This window comes from Carlito syrichta, unplaced genomic scaffold (assembly GCF_000164805.1).
Source record: "Carlito syrichta isolate Samal-C Ts95f unplaced genomic scaffold, Tarsius_syrichta-2.0.1 Scaffold312120, whole genome shotgun sequence".
NCBI lineage: Eukaryota > Metazoa > Chordata > Mammalia > Primates > Tarsiidae > Carlito > Carlito syrichta.
The window spans coordinates 445,712-473,600 of record NW_007256216.1 but is presented as its reverse complement, the minus strand read 5'-3'; the positions used below and the strand labels follow the sequence as shown (position 1 = coordinate 473,600).

The window sequence follows — 27,889 nt, the reverse complement described above, 5'->3', positions numbered from 1 at the left end:
GAGAAAAGAAAGACAAAGAACAGCGGGAGGTCTCTCACCTCAATAGGTGAGAGCAAGTTTATTCTTACAGCATGTTTTCTTTTTTTTTTTTGAGTTGGAGTCTCAGTCTGTTGCCCAGACTGGAGCGCAGTGGCCGCTCCCGGCTCCCGGCCACCGCAGCCTCGACCTGCTGGGCTCCGGCGATCCTTCCGCCTCAGCCTTTCAAGTAGCTGGAATTACAGGCGCACCCTACCACACCCTCCCGCGCCTTGGGAGGCTGAGGTGAGTGGATTGCCTGAGTCCGCGGGTTCGAGACCCGCCTGGGCAACTTGGTGAGACCTCATCTCTACAATAAATCAAAAAAAGTAAATTTTCTTATATAGAGCAAAACTACATAAACAAGAGATATTTTAATGCTAGCATCAGCTGGGAAAACGTTAATCTTCAGGACTTTCCCTGGCAAGCTTACTATAGCACTATCATCTTTATTTTCTGTAAGTCAAAGCAAAACTATTAACATTTGTGTTCTTTGAAGTTCTGAGTAAAATTATTATCGAAGCAGGCTACATCCCACCTGAATTCTACTAAATCAACATTCCCAGGGGCAAACATGGAGAGAAGAAAACATTGGCCAAGCTCCTGTTGGAATCAGGCCAGAAACACAAGGGCTTTGCCAAACTTGTATATTTTTAGGACATGAGGGCTTTGCCAACTTACGTCCCTCTTTCCTTCCTTTCACCTCAGCATCCCAAGTAGCAAGTAGCTGGCACTACTGGCACAACCACCATGCCTTGGCTTTTTTTTTTTTTTTTTTGTAGACACAAGATGTTGCTATGTTGCCCAGGCTAGGAAATGGTAAATTTTATGTTGTGTGTATTGTACCACACAACTTTTTAAAAGAAGACATTTCAGAAAAAAACAAAGGCAGCTACATGAGAGAAAAACATTGATACTCTGCATCTTTCAATCTTTGTGGCTGTGTTCATTTATTTGGAGTACTTACATTTTGCTAGGTTTTCATTTTATCTTAACTAACACCCTGTACAAAAAACAAACAAAAAACAAACCACAGCAAGCAGATAAAAGAAAAAGGTGAACCATAAGAAGTGAATTTCTGCTGGTGGGTTTTACATACAAAACAACTCTCTTAATTCTGTATGGATGCAACTGGGTATCCTACAGTATAATCCAATTCTGACACCACCAGAGTGTGAGGAGTATCTTTCCTTAGTCAAAATAAGCAGTTTTGAACCACACTCGAGTGTATGATAATGAGATTCTTGGTGGGCCCCTAGGTAACTTCAGGATGGGGGCTGGTTGCCAGAGGAACCAACCAGGTACTTAGAGGGTTGGAACTTTCAGCTCCATCCCCTAAAATCTGGGGAGAGAGGCTAGTTACTCGACAATGGCCAATGATTTAATCAATTGTGGGTACATAATGAAATCTCCATAAAAACCATAACGATGGGGTTCAGAGTGCTTCTGAGTTGGCTAACACATCCATGTGCCAGGAAGATGGGACACCCCCAACTCCACAGGGATGAAAAGTTCCTGTTTGGGACCCTCCAGACCTCATCCTAGGTAGCTCTTCATCTGGCTGTTTATTTGTATCCTTTATGACATATATCCTCTACGATAAATTTGTAATGTGTTTCCTTGAGTTCTGTGAGCCGTTATATCAAATTACTGAATCTGAAGGGGGTCATAGGAACCCCCAACATGTAGCCAAATTGCACAGAAGTGTGGATAACCTGGAGGCCTATTACTTGTATTGGTGTCTGAAATGGGGGGAGGGGCAGCCTTATGGAACTGAGCCCTTAATCTGTGGGGGTCTTTGCTAACTCCGATAGTGTCAGAATTGAATTAAACTGTAGGACACCCAGGTGGCACCACACAGAATTAGAGTTGTTTTGTATGAAAAACCCACACGTTTGGTGTTAGAGGTGTTGAGTAGTTTTCCTTTACTGGTGATACTGAAATAACTCTGTGATAACCCTCTTTCCTCTGTGCTCATTTCTCTTCCTGGTTTCCAGATTCTTTCTCCTTAATTTACTAAAGAAAACCACAACCTACAGATGGATTTCTGCTAAAATCAACATGGAGAGATTTTCAAACATCCAGTATATATAATATATTAACTCGGATTATTTGGCATTACCAGACCTGCTTTCCTGCCTAAACACAATTTGCTATAGTTGAGTAGGGGCTGCCCTCTTTAAGTAGGGCATGCATTCTTCAGTTCTCCACCCTCCCTACCACTCATTGTCACTCTAAGCAACCCCATTCATTCATTCATGTCTTTCAGGACATTTGGGTAACTCTGGGCCTGCACTTGTGAGGAGATGAGAGTTTCTGGGTGGTGCAAGTCTCATTTACCAGTGATTACTTTTTCTTCTGTTTCTATCTGTGGAATGCCAGACGAAGAGCATGAGAATCTGAAAGAACGGTGATGTTTCCAGCCCACGTATCTTAAATAATTGTCCCATATTCAGAAAACCTCTGGTGGTCTTGGACCTCATTCTAAACTAAATGCAGACTAGTTTCTAAGAAGCCTGGGAGCCAGAGATAGCATGTGTTTACAAGAGTTCAGAGAGGGGGCATGATGAGGAGTGTGTAGCACTTGTAGGGTGGAAAAGTTCTCTTGTCCCTGTCTTGCCTGTGTTTTTTGGTCGCTTCTATCCATTATACCTGGACCTGTTCTTCTTCGGCTTTCTAACAGTTTGACTGCTTTTTATTGCTTAGAATTTTTTTTTTAAGGGGTAAGAGTCTCTTCTAAAGACTGCCTTGAAAGTGACTTCCAAGATTTTCATGGAACCAGAGTCCTTGAAGAGCACCGAGACTGGAAAACCAAGGCAGCCACCTTTCTACAGGACCTCACGAGCCATTTGTTTGTGGAGGAGTTCCAGTTACTACAAAACAGGAATCCTCATACTATCTTGTTGACTGACACATAAAGGGTATCTAGAGTAAATGTCATTTTTGAGAGCTGCATAGTATTCCAGGTATGCATATATACCAATGTGATATGCCAAAAAAAAAAACAACTTACTAATTTTCACTCCTTAGAGTACTACTGAGATCAAACATCTCTTCTTAAATAGTCACTTCAGTATCTTTTTAAAAGTTTCCTGTTAGTATCAGTGTCATTTGCTGGTTTTTTATTAAATTACTTCTCTGTTACTTGTAAAATATCTTTGTATTAGATATTACACTTTTATATCACAAATTTTACAAAGATATTTCCACTTCTTATGTTTTAAGCTTATTTGGGATTGTTTAAAACAAAAACACAGAAATATTTAGTTTCAGTAGTTAATAGATCAATACATTCCCTGAGGCTGGTTTCTAGCTTTCATCTAATGCTTAAAAAGGTTTTCTCTATTCTATGGAAATAAAAATATCTATTCACATCTTTTTTCCTTTTTTAAAGTAATCTTTATTATTCTTCCTCTTTTCATAAGCAATGCATGCTTACTGTCAAAAATTTTAAAGAAATAAATTAACTTAGGTAGATTATCTTTATAATGTAGGTTTTCCTATCCAAGAACAAGGTTTCTTTCGCCCCAACTATTCAAGTTTCCTTCAGTGGCCCTCAGTGAAGACTTAATGTTCTCCATCTAGGTCCTCCATAATAATTGCTTATTCCTAGAAAATCTACTTTTCTTGATGCTGCTGGGAATAGGATTATTTTCTTTCTCTATGTTTTCTTTCCTGTTGGTACAAAACAAAGCTATTTATTTTTGGATGTCTCTTCTTAACTGGACATCCTTTCTGGATTAAAAATTGAATAAAATAGAAAAGATCTGTTTCCATATTCACTTTACTTTCAGAGTTTTTCACCAGGTGAATCTGATACTTGATCCATTTTGGCATGAACCTTAAGAGTTTTCTACATCTTTCTCATTATTAGGATTTTCCTTCACTATGGACACTCTGATGCTGACTGAGTTGGAAGCTAAACCTGAAGGCTTTCCCACACACATTACACACATATGGCTTCTTCCAAGTGTGGACCGTCTGATGTATAATACAGTCAGAACTAAAGCTGAAGCCTTTGCCACACTCCATACATCTGAATGGTTTCTCCCCAGTGTGGCTTCTCTGATGTCGAACTAAATGGGCATTAACATGGAAGCCCTTGCCACATTCCACACATCTGAACGGTTTCTCTCCAGTATGGATCCTCTGATGCACAATATAGTCAGAACTACAGCTGAATGCTTTCTCACATTCCATACACTTGAAAGGTTTCTCCCCAGTGTGTATTCTCTGATGCCTAGTTAGTTTGGCATTAATACTGAAGGCTTTTCCGCATTCCTTACATTGGTAGGGTTTTTCTCCAGTATGGATTCGGTGATGATCAAGTAGGTTTCTTTTAGAAGTAAAACATTTCCCACACTCATTACATTCAAAGGGTTTCTCCCCAGTGTGAATTCTCTGATGCTGCATTAGCTTTGCTTTAACACTGAAGGCTTTTCCACACTCATTACACTCATAGGGCTTCTCCCCAGTGTGGATTCTCAGATGCTGCCGAAGCTGCGAGTTACACCTAAAGGCTTTTCCACATTCATTACACTCATAGGGTTTTTCACCGGTGTGAATTCTCTGATGTTGGATTAACTTCCCTTTGACACTGAAGGCTTTTCCACATTCAGTGCACTCATAGGGTTTCTCACCTGTGTGGATTCTTTGATGCTGAATGAGTTTTGCATTATTATTGAAGGCCTTTCCACACTCTTGACACAGATAAGGCTTTTCTCCAGTGTGGATACTCTGATGCTGCCTAAGCTGGGAGCTGCACCTGAAGCCTTTTCCACATTCATTACATTCATAAGGTTTCTCTCCAGTGTGGATCCTCTGATGCTGAATTAATTTTGCATTAACATTGAAAGCTTTCCCACAGTCATTACACTCATAAGGCTTCTCTCCAGTGTGGACTCTCTGATGTGTAATATATGCAGAACTACAACTGAAGCCATTTCCACACTCTTTGCACTGATACGGCTTCTCTCCCGTATGGATTCTCTGATGCCTACTTAGACTCCCATTCACGCTGAAGGCCTTCCCACACACCTTACACTGATAGGGCTTCTCTCCACTGTGGATTGTCTGATGTGTGATATAATGGGAACTGTAGCTAAAGCTTTTCCCGCACTCCACACATTTGAAGGGTTTCTCCCCACCATGAAGTTTTTGATGCCAAATTAATTTTTCATTAAGGCTGAAGGCTTTGCCACACTCTATACATTGATAAGGCTTCTCCTCAGTGTAGCTTTCTTGAGAGTTACACCTAAAGGTTTCCACTAATTCTTCACATTTGAAAGGCATTTCCCCAGAATTTATTATTTCATGCTTAACAAGTTTTGTGTCAAAGCTGATGGGTTTCCCCAGTCCTGAACACTCAGGAGGCTGCTCTCCAGTGGAGACGGTATGACACTGATACAAGTTTGGACTTTGACTTAAGAAAAACTCCTCCATGGAGCTCATCTCATCTTTCACTGTTCCAACAATAACATTGCTCTTTCCCATCTTCGAATTTCCTCCTGAGTGGACTTTCTGTTGTTTCTCTAGAATATAGGGTTCTGAAAAGTCTGCTTCCTGGGAGAAGTTCTTCTGAAGTTCAAATAATGTATTACCTTTTTCTTCACACATTTCCTTTGTCAAATTATTGTCAGTCTGAATATCAATATCTACTATAAAAAATAGAAACAAAAAATATCATGTAAGAACAATTTTAGAAAAAAAAACAGAACTGTATTATAAAGGATCATAATAATCAGAGGGTTCTTTAAAATCACCAGACTAGATCAAAGAATCTAGGGTTTATCCATATAGATGGAGTAATGTGTGGCTAGTAAAATAATAAAATAAATCCATATATGCTGACATAAAAAGATACCCAAGATACACTATAAATGGAAGAACAAGTTGAGAAACAGTATATAGAGTAGATTGCGCTCGTGCAGAGAAAAATAAAAAGGGCAGACACACACACACATACACACACACACACACATATATATATATATAAATATACACACTTGTACATATCTAGAAAACTTCTGGAAGAATACATAAGAAACTGAACAAACTGACACAGAAAGTTTGATAGTCTTGTTTTCCCACTTTATATATTTTCTGTATTGTTTTGAGTATGTGTTAGTGTTATAAATTTTAAAGTAATGATTAAAAAGATCACCAGTTAGCCGGGCTCGGTGGCTCAGCCTGTAATCCTGCGCCTTTGGGAGGCTGAGGTGAGTGGATTGCCTGAGCCCACGGGTTAGAGACCCGCCTGGGCAACTTGGCGAGACCTCATCTCTACAATAAATCAAAAATTAGCCAGGCATGGTAGCGCGTGCCTGTAGTTCCAGCTACTTGGAAGGCTGAGGCAGAAGGATCGCTGGAGCCCAGCAGGTCGAGGCTGCGGTGGCCGGGAGCAGCCACTGCACTCCAGTCTGGGCGACTGAGTGAGACTCCAACTCAAAAAAAATAAAATAAAATGATCACCAGTCTAACTCTGCATAAGGCAAGGCCATTGTAAAGGACATAACTAATGACATGAAGGTTAAAAGTGACTACAGTTCAATAAAATTCTAGGTCTTGTTCACTAGATTATCTTTTTTTTTCCATCAAACCATACTTTTTTACACACTGCAGTATTTTCTTAGTTGACCCTATTACACTGAGTTCCTTATTATTAAAAATGGGAAATGCTTAAGAAGGAAGAGGCACAAACTCCAACAATATGTGGAACACTGGAGCTGACGTGTTAGCAGCACCAAGAAGCAAAAGGGAATGAATTTTTTTATTTTTCCTTAAAACTTCAACTCTACACTTTCCAAAATTCCTCCTTCAACTTCATTTTTCTCTATTTCAGAAAGGCTCTCTTCTCACCCCCCTTCAAATACTGCTATATTAACCTTGTCTTTTCCTTCCACCTCTTCCCCAATCCTAAACTTGATCATTCCCTAAAATTCTTTCTACAATCCCAATGGTCTTTAGAACTATTGATCTCTACATTTGTTCCCAAATTTCTCAAAAACTTGGCCCAAAAATGCTTTGCTTTTTCATTTTTCCTCTTTCTTCAATCACATTTAATATGCCCCCTGCCCTAATATTTCATTATAATTTCCCTCAATAAACCATAATTGCTTGGATTTCCCTAGTAAGCATTTTCAAAATAATAGTTTCTTTTTTCCCAGTTAAAAAAATTACTCAGCTGGGCTCGGTGGCTCAGCCTGTAATCCCGCGCCTTTGGGAGGCTGAGGTGAGTGAATTGCCTGAGCCCGTGTGTTCGAGACCCGCCTGGGCAGCAAGACCTCATCTCTACAATAAGTCAAAAAATCAGCCGAGTGTGGTAGTGCATGCCTGTAATTCCAGCTACTGGGAAGGCTGAGGTGGAAGGATCGCCAGAGCCCAGCAGGTCGAGGCTGCAGTGGCTGGAAGCAGCCACTGCACTCCAGTCTGGCGACAGAGACTCCAACTCAAAAAAAAATAAAAATAAAAATAAAAAAAATACTCATCTGCTCCTATAGACTGAATGTTTATTCCCTGCCCCTGAAATTCATATGTTGAAATTCTAAACCCCAATATGATGGTATTAGGAGGCGAGGCTATGGTAGAACCCTCATGGATGGGATTAATACCCTTATAAGAGATTCCAGAGAGTTCCTTTCCCTTCTACCATGTCAGAAGATAACTGTGAGAAGATGATTGTCTATTAACCAGGAAGCAGGCCCTGACCAGACAAAGAATCTGCCTGCACGTTGTGCTTGCGCTTTTCCCAGTCTCCAAAAGTGCAAGAAATAAATTTCTGTCTTTTATAAGCCATCTAGTCTATGGCATTCTGTTATATAGCTCAAACTAACCAAAACATCTTTAGTATCAAAAACTTAAAAAGAGGCTGGGCACAGTGGCTCATGCCTGTAAACCCAGCACTTTGGGAGACCAAGACGGGAGGACTGTTTGAGACTAGGAGTTCGAGACTAACCTGGGCAACATAGTGAGACCTCATCTCTATTATATAAATCAAAAAATTGGCTGGGATCAGTGGCTCACACCTGTTATCCCAGCACTTTGGAAAGTCAAGGCAGGAGGATTGCTTGAGGCCAGGAGTTTGAGACCGGCCTAGGAAACAAAACAAGATCTTGTCGCTACAAAAAAAAAAATCAAAAAATTAGCCAGGCATGGTGGTACATACCCATAGTCCCAGCTACTCAAGAGGCTGAGGCAGGTGGATCACTTGAGCCTCAGAGTTCAAGGCTATGGTGAGCCAAGATCAGGCCACTGCACTCCAGCCTACGCAAGAGTGAGACCATGACTCAAAAAAAAAAAAAAAAAAAGCCGAAATATTAACTGGGTGTGGTGGCACATGCCTGTAGTCCCAACTACTTGGGAGGCTGAGGTGGAAGGACCACCCGAGCCCAAGAGGTCGAAGATACAGTGAGCCATGATTGTGCCACTGCACTCCAGCATGAGTGACAAACTAAGGCTCTGTTAAAAGAAAAAAAAAAAAGAAATTTACAAAGAAGAAAGTTAACAATTCCTGAAATATAACTACCTAAAAATAATGATAGTACTACAGTAGTCTTCCCTTTACCCTCAAGGGATATGTTCCAAGACCCCTGGTGGATACCTGAAGCCTCAATTAGTACTGAACTCTATATATACTATGTTTTTTTCCACACATATATACCTGTGATAAAGTTAAATTTATATATTAGGCACATTCTGAGATGAACAATAACTAGAAATAAAACAGAACAATTATAACAATATACTGTAATAAAAGTATGAATGTGGTCTCTCTCTCAAACTATCATTTTGGTCCAATGTTTACCTCAGGTAAAAGAAACCATGGAAAGTAAAATCGAGGATGGGGCGGCTGTCTAGTGTCCTACTAATCTAATGTATCTTATTCCCCAATCATTTTGCTTTCAATCAGTTTTCTAAAAACAAGTACATTTTTTTCAAAACTGAAAACTTTTTTAACATTCATGATCATTTTTCAATATCTTTAGATATAATGTAAAAATATATTTTTAATTGTGATAATAGTATTCCATCCTGCAGAGGTACCTGAATTAAACCATTCTTCTTAGAGTGAAAATTCATATCATTTCCAATATCTTGTTATATAAAATAGTAGCCGGGCACAGTGGCTCACGCCTATAATCCCAGCAGCTTGGGAGGCTGAGGCAAGAAGATCACTTGAGACCAGGAGTTCAAGACCAGCCTGGCCAACATAGAGAGACCTCATCACTATTGAAAACTAAATAAATAACCCGGGCTCGGTGGCTCAGCCTGTAATTCCGCGTCTTGGGAGGCTGAGGTGAGTGGATTGCCTGAGCTCACGGGTTCGAGACCTGCCTGGGCAACTTGGCGAGACCTCATCTCTACAATAAAGTAAAAAAATCAGCCAGGCATGGTAGCACATGCCTGTAATTCCGGCTACTTGGAAGGCTGAGGCAGAAGGATTGCTGGAGCCCAGCAGGTCGAGGCTGCAGTGTCCGGGAGCAGCCACTGCACTCCAGTCTGGGCAACAGAGTGAGACTCCAACACAAAAAAAAAGAAAAAGAAAACTAAATAAATAAATTAAATTAAATTAAATTATGATGAAATTCTATGCACATACGTCTTTGTCTGTAACTCTGATTACTTTATTAGGGTATAGTCCTTGAAGGGACTATACAGGCTACCAAGTACACACTTTTTTAAGGTTCTTGATATGTATCACTAAAGTACTTTTTTGAAAGACCACCAATTCATTCACCTCCTGATATCTTGAAGCTACTTCAAGTTTGACCTGACACCCAGAAGCACTGGCATCACTGGGAACGTGGCCCTGCCCCAGACTTACTGCATATCTGTTAAGACCTCAGGTGATTCATTTACACATCAACATTTAAGAAGCATGAATTGAGCATACTTCCTCCATTCCACTTACTTCTGCTATGTACAGCTGTCCCCCACCAAAATAAAAACATTTAATTGAGCACATATTATAGGTTAGGCACTTGATGTGTTATGTCATTCAATCCTTAACTCATAAGACCAGTACTATAACCTTTTATTATTAGTATCTTATTTTCAGAGATGAGAATACCAAATTTTAGATAATTCAAATAATTAACCCACTCAAAATCATTCAACTAGGAAGTAGTACAGTTGAGACTGGACCTCAGGAAAATCTACCCTAAAGACTTTGCTCTTAACCACCTCTGCCTTTCAATGTAAAAAGGCTGTTAGCTCTGGACTCTCCACGTTAAGTAAACAATGCTTAGAAAATGGCAAGGACCCAAAAGATTACTGAATCCATTAGTTTTGTCTGAGAAAGGCAAAATTCCAAAATTAGAATTGAAAAGAGTTAGAATGAGGCATTTGCAAAAATATCTGCTCTCAGTATTAGACACAGAACACTTCAAAAACAGGACTATACCTACTTCTATAAAACTTCAAAAGTTACTCAAACTTTACTCTGTATGGTTGGTCAATAAATGTGGGATATTTACAGATTGTTAAAGTTGGCTTTCTTCCTAAACTTTCCAACAGAATGGGCAACAGGTGTCTCCCTTACCATTCCAGAGGTCCTGGGAGTCTGTTCGTGTTCCAACAGCCAGTGGAGATGGGCCCCCCAGTTCACCTCCTCCCTCTAGTTGCAAGATCACAGCAGGCTTGAGAAGTGGAAATCCTATGGGAGGAGTAATCAGGACAGATGGGTAATCTCCCACAGATAAGTTCCTAAGCCTTTTCTCATATTGTCTTGGCAATGGAAAGGAAAGAGGCCCAGGGGGTCCCAAGTCTAAGGACTACGCAAAGTGTTGGGGGGCTTGGGAAAGGTTGGGGAGCTTTGGAAGGGAAGCTGGGGGTGAGGGCTTGGGAAGGTGTAAGAGAGCTTGGGAAGGGCCCAGACTATGGGTCCAAAAGACCTCATGGAGGGTAAACAGAGAGATTGTGCCCCAAAGGCTATTACTTTTGACCTTGGTCTGAAATATTGAGTCCACTGAGATCCTTGAATAGTCTCATGACACAGGTAAGGTGATGGCAGACCTGAAGATACTGCTGTGGAACAGGAAGTTATCATATTCCACATTGTGTCTAAACACAGCTTCCATGGGGTGAATCAAAAGTGAACACCCGTTCCAGCAAGTTCCTATATAGGCCCACAAAGTGCTTGGGGTTTGCTGTTCCCAGCAACTCTTAAGTCTAGAAGGTTAGGAACAGCCCTGGGATTCCCACTTAGTAAAAGATTACCAGAGACCCCACCTGCAACCTGTAAGGGAGAAAGAAGCCAAAAACCCTAAATGGCTAAATCTGGGTGCCAGGGGAAGAGAGGTCTTACCCAGGGAGGCCACATTCCCATAATTCTCCAGCATCACATCCCTGTACAGGGTCCTCTGTGCAGGGGATAGGCCATCCCATTCTGTCTGGGTGAAGTATACAGCAACATCCTCAAAGGTCACCAACTTCTGAAACAACAGGTTCCTGCTGCCCTAGGGCCAATTCCATGGCTCAGGCCCTAAGTGAGGGGCAGAGGGCAGTATAAGGGTTTGGGGAGGGAACTTGTGAAAGCACAAAATTAATGACAAGGGAAAGATTTAAGAAAAAGCACCAGGAAAGTAAACCATGGAATATCCCATTTCACCCACTGCAGAAAAACCTCATGCCACTTTTTACACTAGATAACACAAGCCAGGCTGAAAGATAAACTTTTTTTCCCATAAGCCAATTCCCTCAAGCAACCCCACTTTTAGATAGGCCACTCCCCACTAGAGACTCAGGACTGATCCACCAGCAGTTCCCACATCATTCCCTTGAGGTCTTAGCACTCCCCCCTGCAACTTCAGCCATGTTCTGCTCCCCACATCTCACCCTCATCCTCATGCCTCAAGCCATCCCCCTCAAAATAGTCATAGCTTCCATTTCATCCAGCCCTCATTTGCCACCTGATTCCCATCAGAGACTCCCAACAAGGGGCTGTGTAGCCTCTGCTTGAGCATCTCCAACCAAGGAAGCTTAGTGCTGCCCAGGCTGGAAACCCAGCACTCTGTTACCCTCTCCCATTCAAGCCTCATCCTTCTTAACTTTTCCCAAGACTTCACTGTTTCTCCAAGATTTGGGAAATACCAGTCTTCCCACTGGTCGGCTACTGAGTAGCCCTTTTGGCTTCTCCCTTTTGCATCGCTAAGCTGTGTGGTTAGCAAGGGCTCTGCCACTCAGGGCCAACTCCTCTCTCCTGGGCAGTTGTAGTACTCTCTCTGCCCACCTGCCTTCTATAACAACCATGGGATCTCACTGGCAGAGATTTGCCTCCCAACTCCTCTGCAAATATCTGTTTTCCTTGATTCCACTGACCTGCACCTATCAACTCATCAACAAATCTAGTTGAACTTTTAGGTGTTCCAGGGTCTCTGTTGCCCAAGCTGAAGTGTAGTGCACAATCACAACTCACTGCAGCCTCTACCTCCTGGGCTCAGGTGTCCTTCTGCCTCAGACTCTCAAGTAGCTTGGACTACAGGTGTGTGCCATCAAACTAATTTTTTTATTTTTTTGTAGAGACGAGGTCTCACTCTGTTGCCCAGACTGGTCTTGAACTCCTGAGCTCCAGTAATCCTTTCTCCTCAGCTTCCCAAAGTGCTGGGATTACAGGCATGAGTCACCATGCCTGGCCCCCAACCTTTGGGTGTCTCTAAAAGTCTTCTCTGTGTGACTTGGAATAGAACGAGCAACTTCTCTGCATAAAATTAAATGCCTTCACTGCATGCTACCACTACTCTTTTCCCCAGTAAGTTGGCATATCCTCCAAAGCTCATTCCTCAGCTGGTGTCAGCACCATACACACAGGAAACCTCAGCTAGAAACTTGGAATCTTTCTCGACTCCCACCTCTCCCTTATCCCCTCCCCTAATCCTTTGACTGTCTGTGTCCTAAAGATTTTTATGTCTTAAGCATTACTTGAATGCTTACTTGAATTGGATCCCTTCTCTTTTAACAGTTACTTGCCTTGATGATGCCCATGTCACCTGGACCAGTGGGATTCTTCCTGAAGTGGTCACCTTACTTTTGATTCTTCCCTAAAAACTCTTCCATACACATCACAAATCTGACCAAGTTAATGTCACCGGTTCCACAGTTATCTTATGGCTGAGCAGTTCCAAACCACACAATCAGTAACTTTGTGACTTTAGGCATATTACTCTACTCCCCTTTGCCTTCACTTCTTTTTTGGTAGAAATTCTGAGTACAACACATCACCTATCACCGAGGGCAGCTGTCAGGACTGAATGATCATGCAAAGGACTTAGTACAAGGCCTGCAGCATAGTAACTCAATGTTACTGGTGTTACTGTGACTATGATTGTTCCCAACCTGTAGTCCATGGAGGTCCATGGATGAGCTTCAGGGGGTCCATGAAGTCCCTGAAAGTGTATGGAAAATTTGGTTTGCAGGCTTATTTTTCTGGGGGAGAAGGTGCAGAGGTCTTATCAGAGAGTCACTACACCCCAAGCCTGAAAGCCTCACAAGGACAATGAGACACTTTGTCCCACAAGACACCCTGTTGTTCCCCTCTCGACTCCACTCCCTGTATGTTCCCCTTCTCCCCGAATTAGAGGCTCAGTCATTCTTCTCTTTGATCTGGTCATGCTACTCCTCTTCCTTACATCCCCACACAGAGAATCCCAGTCCTCTGTGATTCTCCTCCATTCACATCCAAGTACAGAGCAGCCTACATGAGCAGCTTCCACATCCCCATTCACCTAGAGCCCTCTAGAGAGGAGCAGAAAACCTCAATGTGCACAAGATGACCCTCCTGCTTTCTGGGCTCACTCTCCGGCTATCTCCTGCCACTGTCCTGGGGTCTGCCATCCTCCCTTCATGCTTCCTCTTTCCCATAAGTTCCAGTCCAGCAGGCAGAAGCAGCTTTCATCCCAAGGCTCACCAGCTCCTCTTATTAATTCTCCTCAATCTGAAACAGTCCAGAGGTAGAGTTGAAGGACCCACAGCTCACCTGAGGCCAGGCTGTCAGGAGCATGGCTGCTGTCACCTAGTATCCCTCTCAGAGAAGGGCTGGAGCTGAGAAGAAACAGAGAGACAAACGTGAGACAAGTCACTCCCCACCAGAAGCAATACAGCCCCTCATAGAAGATGCAAAACACAGGCAGCCTGCATTCAAATAGAGTGCAAACAGGAGCTGCCACAGGAAGAAGAGAATGATCTGGCTCAGTGCTTAGGACTCCTTCTGGCTATGACATTGATACTCACTGCCAGGAACCCTAGGATTTTACAATTCTGACACATATCATACATACTAAAGGGTATATATAAACTGTATGCAGAGCCTACAGAATAACAAAACAAAGAGTCCTATAACAATAATTCAGTTCAAGAGATAAGACACTACTAGGATCACTATAGGTTCTAGAGTTCCATGACTCAGCACCTTTTGTTCATTGTATTAAAAAACACATGGATCAGTTATTTTCTTTTTCCTAAAGTGTTGGGATTACAGGCGTGAGCCACCACACCTATCCTGTTTTCTGATTTTTACTACTCCTAAAATCTTGAAATTTTTAAATTTCCTAAAATAGCATCAATTTCTTCTAGGATTTCGACTTTACTCTTATAGGGTAGTAGAAAACACTGGTCCAAATTTATTTTCAATTCCTTTTCATATATGGAGCTACTTTGCTTTTCCCACTTCTTCTTTTAAATGTATGTATGTTCTAGACTTTTTCCGCAGGGTTAGTAATATGGACTAAATGTTTATGTCCCCCCAAAATTCACATGTTAAAGCCCTAACCCCCCAATGTAACTGTATTTGAAGACAGGACCTATGAGGAGGTAGTAAGGTTAAATGAGGTCCTAAGGGTAGACCTCACCAACAGGGCTGGTGCCTTTGCAAGAAGAGAAAAAAACACCTGAGCATACACTCACACCCACTCACCCTCCCCTTCTCCACCCTGTGAGGACACAATGAGAAGGCTGCCATCTGTAAGCCAGGAAGAGAGCCCTGGATGGAACAAAAATCAGCCAGCACCTTGATCTTGGACTTCTGGTCTCTAGAACTGTGAGAAACAAATATCTGTTGTTTAAGTTCCAGTCTATGGCATTTTGTAACAGCAGTCCAAACAGACTAATACAATTAGCCTGAGCAGTGGTTTATCTATTTTAATGTGGTTTTCTTTTATTTTCAAAGAACCAGCTTTCCTACTTATTTAACAATATGATTTTTTCTGTTTGTTTTTAATTCACTAATTATTTCTTAGTTTGTTCCTTTAGCTCTGTAAGGGTCAGTTTAAGCACCACTCCAACTCCTCTTGTCCCACCCTTAGTCCAGTTCTACTGAGGCTTTGATCAGCTTTGTGAAGCTGCAACCCTACCAATGCCTCTGCAACGACCTACATCACATATGCCTAGTTCCTGTGCTGGGATATCACTGGCATCCTATGTGGGACACCTGGGTACTTCTGGAAAGTACAGGAAAGTTAACATCTGTAATGCCACCCTTGACCAGCAGGGGACAGAAGCCAGTGGATAAATATTTTCCCCTTTAATCTCCTAGGTGGGGAGCCTTGAGACTCCAAAGCTCCTCAAAGACCCTGCAAGACAGTGTCTGTTGAGGGTAGGGCCTGACAATACATCCTTGTATTGACTCTCCCTCCTTTGTTTCAAAGCCCTTGTCCTTCACTCTGCCGCTGCAACCACATTTCTAAATAAATCCCTACACATTCCTAAATAAATTCCTACATGTTCTGTTTTGGAGGAAGCTACACTAAAAAAGCGTTTCTTCCTACATTCTTGAGGTTGAATGATTTACTCATTTATTTTCCTATTTGGCAATTAAAGCCTAAAAAGCCATAAAATTTCCTCTAAATACACTTTTAGTCACATTTCAGAGATTTTTATATCCATGTTTATATACATATTACTATTTTATAGTCAGTCAGCAATTCTGTTTTGTCTCTGACCTAATAACTGATTAGGACAGTTTGTTCTAATTTCTTCTTGTTCATAAGTTCTGGTTTTACTGCACAATGTTTAAATAACTTGATCTATTAACTTCTATTTTATACATTTTTCAGGTTTGTTGTTGGTAAAGTGTTCATTCTTTAAAATATTCTATGGTGCTTAAAAAGAAAACTTATTCTATGATGGAAAAAATGAAATATAATTTCATTTTTAGATAACAAAATCAACTCTACCAATTATGTTACATATATTTTCTACATAATCCTTCATCACTTTTACCTAATTAAGCCAAGCACTCAGCAAAGAGCTAACTGTCACAAAACACCGAACTCAAATATGTCATGGGCAAATCCTTTCAAATCTTTTAGAAATGAATAATTCTGCTGGGCATGGCAGCTCACACCTGTAATTCCATCACTTTGGAGGTGAGAGGATTGCCTGAGTACAGGGGTTTGAGACCACCCTGAGAAACTTGATGACACCTTGTCCCTACAATAAATAAAAAAATTAGTTGGGCATGGTGGCACATGCCTGTGGGTCCAGCTACTTGGAAGGCTGAGGTGGAAGGATCACCCGAGCCCAGCAGGTAAAGGCTGTGGTGGTCGTGAGAGTGCCACTGCACTCTAGCCTGGGCGACAGAGTGGGACTCTGACCAAAAAAAAAAAAAAAAGAGGAAATGAATAATTCTAACACTATTTAAACTGTAGTGAGAGCATAGCAAAATAAGATTCCCAATTTTTTTTAATGGTTCCAGCATAAATAATGAGACTGACAGACTAGTCTCATTTATGAATACTAATGCAAAAATTCTAAATATTAATAAATAGACTTCACTAGCTCATTAAAGTAATACATCTTTAAGTAGAATTATCCCATGAATGCAAGGAAAGCTCAGTGTTAGAATACAAGTTAGTATCTTTTCCAAATTAATAAATCAAAAAAGGATAAACATACTGTCCAACTCAACAGATGCCAAAGATGGTGGCAATAATTCAACATTCATGCCTAATTTTGAAAACTTATACACAGAGAAATTCTCATATGTAGGAGATTGTATGCAAAAAAATTCATCAGCAGCACTATTTTAATAGCAAAAAAACAGAAACAACCTACATGTCTATTGAGAATACATCAATAAGTTTTCATACAGTTTTACAATAGGATATTACCCAAAAACTATACACAAATGAATTTAGCAACATAATATTGAATGATGTGAGTCCCAATGACCACAGACATGATGCCATTTATATGAGGCACAAAAACAAAAAAAAATGTAAACACATTGTTTACAGACATATGTATATGTGATAAAACTATTTTTAAAAACAGTACGCTATGCAGAGTCAGTGAGCTGATTAAAAGAAAATAAACATAAAGATGGAAACAACAGACACTGGGGAGACTAAAAGGGGGGAAGTGAAGAGGGGAGTTAGGGTTCAGAATTACCTATTGGGTACAATGTTCACTATCTGGGGAAGCCCAATTCCCACCAATACACAATATGCTCATGTAACACGCATGCATTTGTATCCCCTTAATCTAAAGTAAAAAAGAAGTAACAGGCTATGATTAACAAAATTCAAGATCGTTGTTACTTCCAGGGATGGGAAGCTGGGAGGCGGCTGAAGGAGGAGCACACTGATAGACTTTTTCTTAATTGGGTGGTGGGTTCATGGGTGCTCATTTTACTACTATATATACATATATACCTATACTTATAACACACACACGTATACACCATCTAGTCAGGATGGGGCGAAAGTGAAGGCCCAAAATAGAATACAAACAATAGCAAATGAGCCTAACTATATTATAGTTGAATAATATAACCACACTGAAGTGGTGAGAAAGAACTAAGTGACTTTGTAAAGAAATATTTTGACTAAATACTGTAAGGTTAAAGAAAAAAAGATCTCTAAATATTGTACTCCAGGTAGTACATTTGCTTTTTACTGGGGCATGAATTAGCGATTCTGACACTATTTTATGTGAATTCTAAAACTAAGCAAATACGTAATTATATTGTAGAAGTCACTCCCAAGTCATTGTCGCCCCACTGCCAGAGAGCAGGGCTGAGTTACCTTTTGGGACTGGCATCGCTCCAAGAGACAGTGCCCTCCAGAAGCCAGGGTTCTTTCGCTCCTGGTTGACTGGGAGGGGATCTGCTTTATCTGCGCTCTCGCTGGGCCCTGATTCATGACCTATGTCAGGAGCCTGGGGACACACAGTCCAAACTTGACATGCATATAGGTAAGTGTTTCTGCAAGATCTCAACACGTCACATGACTGGTGGCCTCACTCGCGCAATCATTCCACCCTCTAGTTGCACCGACACATCTTCCCAGAACAGATCAAGTGCTAAATGCTTGAGGCCTCGGGGTTGAGACAGCAACACAATACAGGTTTCGCCTTCCACCGGACGAAAAGTTTTCGGCTAGAGATCAAAGCGGGAGTCAAAGAGGGTGGAAGAAGACCCTGAGCCACCGCCCTGCTGCCTCCCCGAGCATGGGTCTCCTAGCAGCGCAGGCCGCGGGAGACCCAGCTACACCTAGGATATAAGCGCGTCCCGACCGTACCCACAGCCTTAGGACCACGGCGCCGCCCACGCCGCCGCAACCCCACACTCACCTCCACCGCAGGTGACTCCGCGGCGCTGCCGGAAGTGCGTCACCAGGAGGTGGCCGAGTCTCTCTAGGAGCGAGGTCGCGCCCTCTCGGTGGTGCTCGCGCCCCGCCCCCTGCGGCCGCAGCTTTGTTCGCCCGGGTCTCCCGCCTTTCGCCCATCGCCCTTCGCCCTTCGCCCTTCGCCCTTCGCCCTTTGCCCTTCGCCGTTGGGTTCTCAGAGAGTTGGGGCCGCCAAGAATCAGAGACAAGCGGGGGCGCAGTCCGGAGGGTTTGAGTTTTCCGGGCTGGACTGGTGTATCCCACGTTGTCACACCCAGTGCCCCCCATTTTCTAACAGATATTTTGTAATGTCCACTTTATTCTCCCAACCTGAAACTACACATTATGGCCTAGAAAATAATAGATAATGTAAACACCTACGTTAAAATCTTTCTAACTCCCGTGACAGATAACACCTGCATTTTAAAAACGAATATGCTCATGTGTAATGAAGCAGAAGTAAAAGGATCATAATTTCTAATTAAAAAAAAAAAATCCTTCAATGTGTTTGGTCGTGACTGCAGTAGAGGACCTAATGAAGTGGTCAGTTATTTGCCTTAACAAGTAGAAGTTGCCTGGATGCCATAGCCACAAAACTGTGTCTTATACTGTTGTTTCAAAAATCACAAAAGTGTGATCCCAAATGGTAATCACTTTTTGGTGAATGTGAAAGAAAATAGATGATTTATTTTCATAAAATGGAAAGAAGTCTACTAACGTGACCAAGAGCACATACCAGGACACAGATATGGGCAAAGACTTGTTAGAACAAAAGGAGGTGTGATAACAGTCACATCATCTTAGGGAAATGAAACTTCTTACTTAGAAATAAGAAATCTGAAACCCTCCAATCAAAGAGCAACAAGTACTTATTCTAACCTTATTTGAACCAAAAACTGCTCAGGTGACATCCGGGAGCGATTGTAACCCCATAATCCTCTATCAGTGAAGAACCTGGGGAGGGCCCTGTGAACTAGGAAATAAATTGCTTGTTGTAACTGCTCTGGGTGTGCCTGCCCGCCAGACACCCAATCTTGCAATCTTGCAAGTCATTAAAGTCTCGCTTCTGCTCCACTCTGTGTCTCCATGTCCATCCTTTGATTTTGGGTGGGTGAGTTTGTTTCTCACGGCAAAGTTCTAAGTGAAACACAGGATGATCTTCTTTTGATTATACAGTTATATCCCTGGAACATCATTGTATGTTAAAACTGTACAAAAATACATTGTGTTTAACCACAAGACAGGTTCTAGATTCAGGTAATTTATAAATAAAATTTTCACTTACATGAATGGTCAGCAGACTTTCGAAAGCCTGAATATTTTTTTCAACAGACAGGACTGTCCTGTATACTGCAGGATGTGTGGCACTCCTGGCTCCCATCTACAATGCTAGCAGCAATGCTAAAACCACCATTAAATATAACAAAGTACCCTCCATAAAATTCCAAAATGAGCTCTAGGGAAGTGGAGTCAGTACTAAAAGCCACTGGACTGAACCACCTTCAGTTCTATTCCCCCAACCCTGATAGTGTAGACCTCCTTTCTTTCACTCTGATCCCTCCAGTGTTGATCCACTGGTGGATGTCCCCCACTTGCCTCTTCAGCCTCTTATAACTCTAGCCCTAACCCTAATAACCCCTTCTTTCCCCCTCTCAACTTCAGCCCCACTTGCTGAACATGATGTTCTTTAAATCTAGAATGACTTCCCCTTCTCATTTCTGTTACTGGAAGTGTCAGCCAAGATCCTGTTTCCCATGGGAAGCAAGCCTTTCCTGACCACCTAGAATAAAGCAGGCACTCCCATGTATGTGCCATAACAGTACCCTGTACTTCTCAGGACTTGGCACATCTGTACTTATTTAATGGAGATAGTTTATTTAAATATCTGTCCTCTCTGATAGCTCCAGGAAGCAGAGATTATATCTTGTTCAACACCGTTATCTCAGCTAGAGCACAAAGCCTGGCACAAAGAAGGGAAACAATAAATATTTGTTGTTGATATGGTCCAAAGGCTCCATCCCATCTCCTAGGTAGAACCCTATATTATTTATGTGCCACTGGGAGTAGGGTATTTCTTATGCCTGGGATCATGACATTGACCATAGCCAGGAGCCCTTCTCTGCCTTGCACTGACCCTGGTTGTCACTATTTTCCAAAATGAGCACTCTGTGTGGCTTCTCTCTTTCAGATAGGAAATGGTCCTCAAGATTGAGCAAAGTGATAGTGGGATTACACTGCTTTAGCAATAAGTGCTGGTTTTCATACCTCCTTGGGTTCATAACTCAGACCTTTAGATAGGGGTGAGGGCTTGTTGAAAGAAATAGAAACAAATTAGGTCACAGCATCATATAAATACTGATCACAAATGATTTACTGATTGTAAACCAGTCACCTAATTTTACAGATAAGAAAATAAGGAACCCTACACAGTCACAAAACCTCGATTCCTAAGTGTGCTAAGGACTAAGATGCCAATCAAGTTACAAAAGCTCTGTGATAGGTCTGGAGAGGCAGAGACCACTTCTTGTCTGTCAAGCTCTGTTCTTCCATTCCTACATAGTTACAGAATCTCCAGCAAAGTGCATGACAGATCGGAAAAAAAACCACAAATTTCTTGGCATTCTTCAAAGCAAAGTGTGCTCATGTGACCAACTTCTGTTAAGTAAGCTGTAAGAAAATATGATGCCATGTCCTTAAAGACAAGAGACATGACCTCCCTGGCTCCAAAACCCCATAAGCTAGGGGGAATACTGACAAGGGTGAGCATCTTGGACCATGTGGACAAGGGGGTGGTTCCTAAAGTGACAGAGCAGTTGAAAGGAGGAGTCACAGAGCTGCAATGTCAGCCCCAGACTGCTTGCCTTCAGATGTCATATAAGAGGGAAACAAACTTTCATCATTTTTAAACCACATTAATTTGGGTTCTTTGAATTAATTTCCAAGTTCACAGACTAATTAATATGCCTAAGATGAGGAAGGATAGAAATTTACACAACATAACAGTTAAAAATGTAAATGGGCTTTTATATTTCAGCATTCTGGAAGTCCAGCTCTATGCTAGGCCTGTAGCCATGTTGCCTTAGTTTCCCCTTCCTCTGGTCCAAGACTTCTAATCCTCTACCCTCTGTCCCTATAGTCCTAAGACTTCCTAAAGCCCCTTCTCCCTGACCACCAGGGAAAACGGACAGTCTTCTCACATTAAAAGAATAATTTTGATGTTTACAGTTTTTTTGTTTTTTAATATTTTTGTTTGTTTTGAGTCAAGTAATCACTCTGTTGCCCAGAATGGAGTGCAGTGGCACAATCACAGCTCACTGCAGCCTTGACCTCCTGGGCTCAGGCGATCCTTCTGCCTCTGCCTCCTGAATAGCTGGGACTACAAGCATGCATCACCATGCCTGGCTAATTTTTTTTTTTTTTTGTAGTGACAAGGTCTCACTCTGTTGCCTAAGCTCGTCTCGAACTCCTGGGCTTAAGCAATCCTCCCACCTCAGCCTCCCAAAGTGCTGGGATTGTAAGCATGAGCCACCACACCCATGTTTTCAGTTTTAATATGACAGAGTAAAGATGGTTTTGCCTGTTTCTTCTCTTGAAAATTGTGGCAAAACAACAAGAGTCTGGCTGGGATTCATTCCAAGAGTTCAAGGATGTTTCACTATGATAAAATTTTTTGTCATTGATTGATGTTGTGAATTATATTAACAGATCATTCATTCTACTGTGTGCAGAAATATACTAGGGTAGGCAGAGGTCTTATTCACAAAGCAACCAAACATATATAGGAATAAGCTTCAAGATAAGTGTTTGACATATCCTAAGAAAATTTCAAGTGCTCAGGACTAAACCAGTGAAAAAAACTTGCATAAATGGAAAGGCACAGGTAATGTTCAGGAAGAGGGGTCTTCTTCTTTATTTAATCTATAAATCCAATGTTATACCAAATAAAACCTTAATAGAATTTATTTAGAAACTTGTGGAAACTGTTCTAAAATCTACCAAGAAAAAAGTTTTAGATGTTTCTAAGGTATTACTAAAAGGAAGATAAAAGGCTTGAAAGTTAAAGAATGGAAAAATAGACATATCAGACAAGTATTAAGCTCAAGGGAAAAAATGGCATAGCTACATGAATGTCTCACAACAATGACTTTAAGACAAATACACATTGTTAGGCAGAGTTATATTTCAGGCAATGTAGCAAATGATATAAATTAGCATCTAGACATTAGGATAGATGTAATGTTTGGCATCATTTTAAGTATTTAGCTCAGCTGGGCACAGTGGCTCACATCTGTAATCCCAGCTGAGGGAGGCTGAGGAGGGTGTGGATAGCCTGAGGTCAGGAGTTCAAGACCAGCCTGGACAACTAGCAGGACTCTGTCTAAATACATACATACGTACATATATATTGTACCTACGTGCTAAAAATGAACAAGAAACTAAAACCAGAGGGGCTGGGTTGGCCTGAAGAACTGAGATGATGTTTTGGCCAACAAGTGGGAATGGTGAGGATTTGTAATTCTTGATATCTGAGGAAATCAAGTTATAACATTCCGGAGGCCTGCATGAAGTAAGAGGTAGGAATGAAGGCTTCTCTCACACATACATCCACGCCAAGGTCTAGACCCATGAAAAGATAAGTTAGAAAACATCTTCACATGAGCAAAGAGAGATAACAAAGAAACTTGTTGTCCTTGCCTAAGCTTTGAAGTAGCAGTGGGAATGCCCCTAAGAATTTATAATCATAGTTTATATCACTGAATACAGAGTATACATTAATACTACCTACTTGGATCAGTAACTCATAATCCAGGAAACTAAACAAAAAAATGAATCCTGATGGACTTCTGAAATAGTCACTACAGAGTTAGCAGACAATGGCATTTAAAAATTATGAGAACTGCATCCCCAATAACTGAAAGTTAAATGGAGATATGGAAGATTAAAAAAAAAAGAAACCAAATCAAACTTCAAGAGATGAAAAATCTGTAAAGTCCAATAAAAAACATACTGGATGAGATTAAGAGTAAATTAGATATTTTAAGGAAAAAGTTTAGTGAAATTGAAGACATAACAATAGAAACTATCCAAAAAGAAACACAGAGATGGCTGGGCACAGTGGCTCATACCTGTAATCCCAGCACTTTGGAGGCTGAGGTGAGAGAATCACTTGAGACCAGGAGTTCGAGATAAGCCTGGGCAATATAGTGAGACCGCCTTAAAAAAATTTTTTTTAATTAGCCAGGCATGGTAGCATGCTGTTGTCCCAGCAACTCAGGAGGCTGATGTGGGAAAATTGCTTGAGCCCAGGAGTTCAAGGCTGCAGAAAGGCATGATTGTGCCACTGCACTCCAGCCTGGGCAATAGAGTGAGACCTTAACCCACAAAGAGAAAGAAAGAAAGAAAGAAAGAAAGAAAGAAAGAAAGAAAGAAAGAAAGAAAGAAGGAAAGGAAGGAAGGAAGGAAGGAAGGAAGGAAGGAAGGAAGGAAGGAAGGAAGGAAGGAAGGAAGGAAGGAAGGAAGGAAGGGGAGAGAAAGAAAAAAGGGAGAGAGGGAGGAGGAAAGGAAAAAAATAAGGAAAGAGAAAAGACAAATTATTTTATCCTCCCCTCCCCCCAAGAAAAGATAATTTAAAACAAACGTGAAGGACTGAGAATCTTGGTTTCCTCACTTACCAGCTGTGAGACTTTGGGCAACCACTTAGCTGTTTCTGAAACTCCATTCATTCATCTAAAAAAGGAGGTAAAAATGCATAGTTGTTGTCAATACTACACATATTGTTTCTCTTGAAACACATATGACAGGGACCTTGATTCAGTAGTTGCTTAATTAACATTAATTTCTTCTCTCTTCCCTTATTTGTGAATCTGTTCACACTTCTATATTTGTCAATAGAGAAATAATTAATGTATAAGTTTGTAAATATGACATTATCATAACTAGAGAAGAGGGTTACAGTGCCAAACTCCTTCAAAGTTTGCTGTGTGACATTCCGTGCAGCACTCCCTGGCCACCCCAGCTACAGATCAAGTGGGCCCAGATGTGGCCTCAGCTACCACTCTGGAAGGCTCATAGCTAGAGGGAATTTGCCTTGGAATAAACGGTGCCTTGAGTATCATTCATGTCAAACTTAGATAAAACTCTGAACTTTGGACTTTTGAGATGTCTGACAAGATGTGAGGGCTATTTCTCAACCAAATCATCTTCCACAAAGCCTCCACCACCAACCACTGGGGAGAGGAGAACCTATCAGTAAATGGTGCTGGGAAAACTGGCTGACCACATGCAGATTAAAATAAGACCCTGCCCATCCCCATACACAAAAATCAGCTCTAAATAGATCAAAGACCCAAACATAAAACCTCAACCTATAAGAACCTTAGAAAACGCAGGAGACACCCCTATGGAAATTGGAACTGGTAACCAATTTCTGATTAAAACCCCAAGTGCCCATACCATAAGAGATAAGATAGACAAGTGGAACCTCATCATAACTGAAAAGCTTCTGCAAAACCAAAAAAATCATCAAGAGAGCAGGGAGACAGCCCACAGACTAGGAAAAAATATTTGCCAATTGTATGTCTGAAAAAGCCTAACATCTAGGATCTACAATGAACACAAATGTTCCAAAAAGAAAAAATCAAACAACCCCATTACAAAGTGGGCAAAAGATATGAATAGACACTTCTCAAAAGAAGACATATGAACAGCCAACAGATATATGAAAAAATGCTCAGCCTTACTAGTCATCAAAGAAATGCAAATTAAAACTACACTGAGATACCACCTAACTCCAGTCAGGATGGCCATTATCAATAACGCAAAAATAACAGATGCTGGAGAGAATGTGGCAAAAAGGGACACTTCTACACTGTTGATGGGATTGTAAACTAGTACAGTCTCTGTGAAAATCAGTGTGGCGATTCCTAAAAGTTCTAAAAATCAACCTTCCATATGACCCCACAATCCCCCTACTGGGATTATCCCTCTATAAAAAAAATCACTCTATAAAAAAGATACCAGCACACATATGTTTATCACAGCACTGTTCACAGTAGCAAGAACATGGAACCAACTGTGCTGCCCATCAGAATAGGCCTGGATTAAAAAAACATGGTACATATACACAATGAAATATTACACAGCCATAAAGAAGAACAAAATCATGAACTTCGCAGCAACCTGATGGACTTAGAGTCTATAATACTGAGTGATCTTTCACAGAAACAAAGAACTGAGTATCACATGTTCTCACTCATAAGCGGACCTTGAACAATTATCATAATACTATAGAAAGGATTAGCAGTAGCGGGAAACTATGGGGAGGTGGGGGGGTGGGGAGATGGGATTGACAATAATGGGAATCTGCCTGAGGAAGGGGGGCACACCTCATCAACAAGCATACCTGCATAAAAAACTTTTGTATACCTAACCCTGAATAGTACCCCACATCTTTAAAATTAAAAATTAAAAAAAGAAATTCTAAAAAATAATACATAAACAATAAAATTTTAAAATAAATAAATAATTTTTAAAAAGTTTGCTGTGCATAATTTCACAGAAACTTGCTAACAACAGCCAATTTCAGAAGCTTTTTACCACAGAGATAGCAGACCCAATCCACTGTATGTTTCTGAAAAGAGGTTAACGGTTAGGGGTTAGCAAGTGCAGAGTGGGTATGTAAAAGAATCAAGTAGCCTGTCTCCAAATGAATACAAAATGTCTTTTTCCCCCAAAATGTATTGCCTAATAATTTGCTTTTTATATGTGCCTAAGAAGAGCCCTGAGCACTTTTCTTATATTGCGCAACTAGGTATTAAATATTATTCCAATTTGCAGGATGCTGGCCTCCAGAATTACACAATGGTGCTGAGTCCCAATCCCACAGAACTCCCAAGGGAGTCCAGTTATCAATTCTGATACTAAAGTTCCATAGAAGGAAGAAAAAGAAGACCAACCTCTATCTTGTCATAAACAGCCTTCTCAGGGAGTTATGACTTTAGGGGATTATGATTGCCAGGCACACAAGAGTCAAAAGTCTCAGGAAATTAGCAACCGCAATGCATGTTTAGAGTGCTGTCCTACTAAAGGGGACTACAGCTGAAAACAGGGAGACATGGTGCCATTCAAGGTGCTACGCCCCTCATTCGGGTGCTGAATACAGCCTCAGAACCATTGTTCTCCAACTTGGTGCTGGTCCCGTCTGACTAGATTTTAAGCCTGATCTCCAGATACTTGTCTCATACTATTGCTTCCTTTGAATTCAATCGGCCAGAACCTGACACATCTCATCTAGTGCCCTAGTTCCTGCTTGTCTCTGCCTATCACCCTACCTCAAAATAAAAAGAATTACAAGGATGAGAATTGCCAAGAGAGACTCTTCTGGGAAGCTTTCTTCCATCTTAAAGATTTCTACAAACACGAATTATTTGGCTTTGAAAAGTTAAAAAGACAGAAACTATATATTGTTCTTGGTAAAAAAAAATAAATTACCTAAACACAACTTAAACATAATAAAAGTGTAATAAAATTGGAAACTTCATATGTTTCAATTGCTTTATTTAACCACTTTACACCCCCTTCCTGAGTGAGTTACCTTGCATGCAGCTGTTCTGAGTTGTGAATATTGAACTGCACTTTAATAGCTATCAGATACTTCCATGTTTATTATGTATCTTTTTTCTTCCCATCATCCTGAAGAAGGTGTGGGAGTATTATCATATCTATTTATTTTATTTTTTTGAGTCACGGTCTCACTCTGTTACCAAGATTGGAGTGCAGTGGAATGATTATGGCTCACCACAGTCTCAACCTCCAGGGGTCAGGTGATCCTTTTGCTGCAGCCTCCCAAGTAGTTGGGACTATAGGCATGTGCCACCAAGCTCGGTTTGTTTGTCTGTTTGTTTATAGTGATGAGGTCTCATTATGTTTCCCAGGCTGGTCTTGAACTCCTGGACTTAAGCAATCCTTTCCTGCCTCTGCCTTCCAAGATGCTGAGATTGCAGGCGTGAGCCACTATGCCTGGCCATATCTCATCTATTTTATAGATGAGAAAAAACAAAGCTTACCAATTGCAGCTTTTGTAGAACATAGTATGTAGTTGGAGAGACAAGCTTTAAATAAATCAGCATCTAAATAAATATATCATTGTAAATGTTCATTTGTGTGATGAAGATAAAGAGAAAGGTGTTGAGGAGAGAGTATCAAGAAAATGCTGTGGTTTTTTTTGTTTTGTTTTGTTTTGAGTTGGAGTCTCACTCTGTCGCCCAGACTGGAGT

General features: G+C 41.1%; 1 protein-coding gene across 2 annotated transcripts; it reads right to left on the bottom strand.

Moving 5' to 3' along the window:
• Window positions 1–3,391: 3,391 nt before the first annotated feature.
• On the bottom strand, window positions 3,392–14,054 carry ZNF23 (zinc finger protein 23). 2 transcript variants are annotated; one of them, XM_021718353.1, is made up of 5 exons: window positions 13,988–14,054; window positions 13,348–13,397; window positions 11,321–11,497; window positions 10,556–10,669; window positions 3,392–5,672 (listed from the first exon to the last, which is right to left on the bottom strand). In XM_021718353.1, the coding sequence occupies exons 3-5, from the start codon at window positions 11,352–11,354 to the stop codon at window positions 3,886–3,888; spliced, it is 1,935 nt and encodes a 644-aa protein (XP_021574028.1). In that variant the 5' UTR covers window positions 11,355–11,497; window positions 13,348–13,397; window positions 13,988–14,054; the 3' UTR covers window positions 3,392–3,885. The 2 variants fall into 2 exon arrangements, with proteins under 2 accessions (XP_021574028.1, XP_021574027.1); XM_021718352.1 differs by having other exon boundaries at window positions 11,321–11,447.
• Window positions 14,055–27,889: the final 13,835 nt, after the last annotated feature.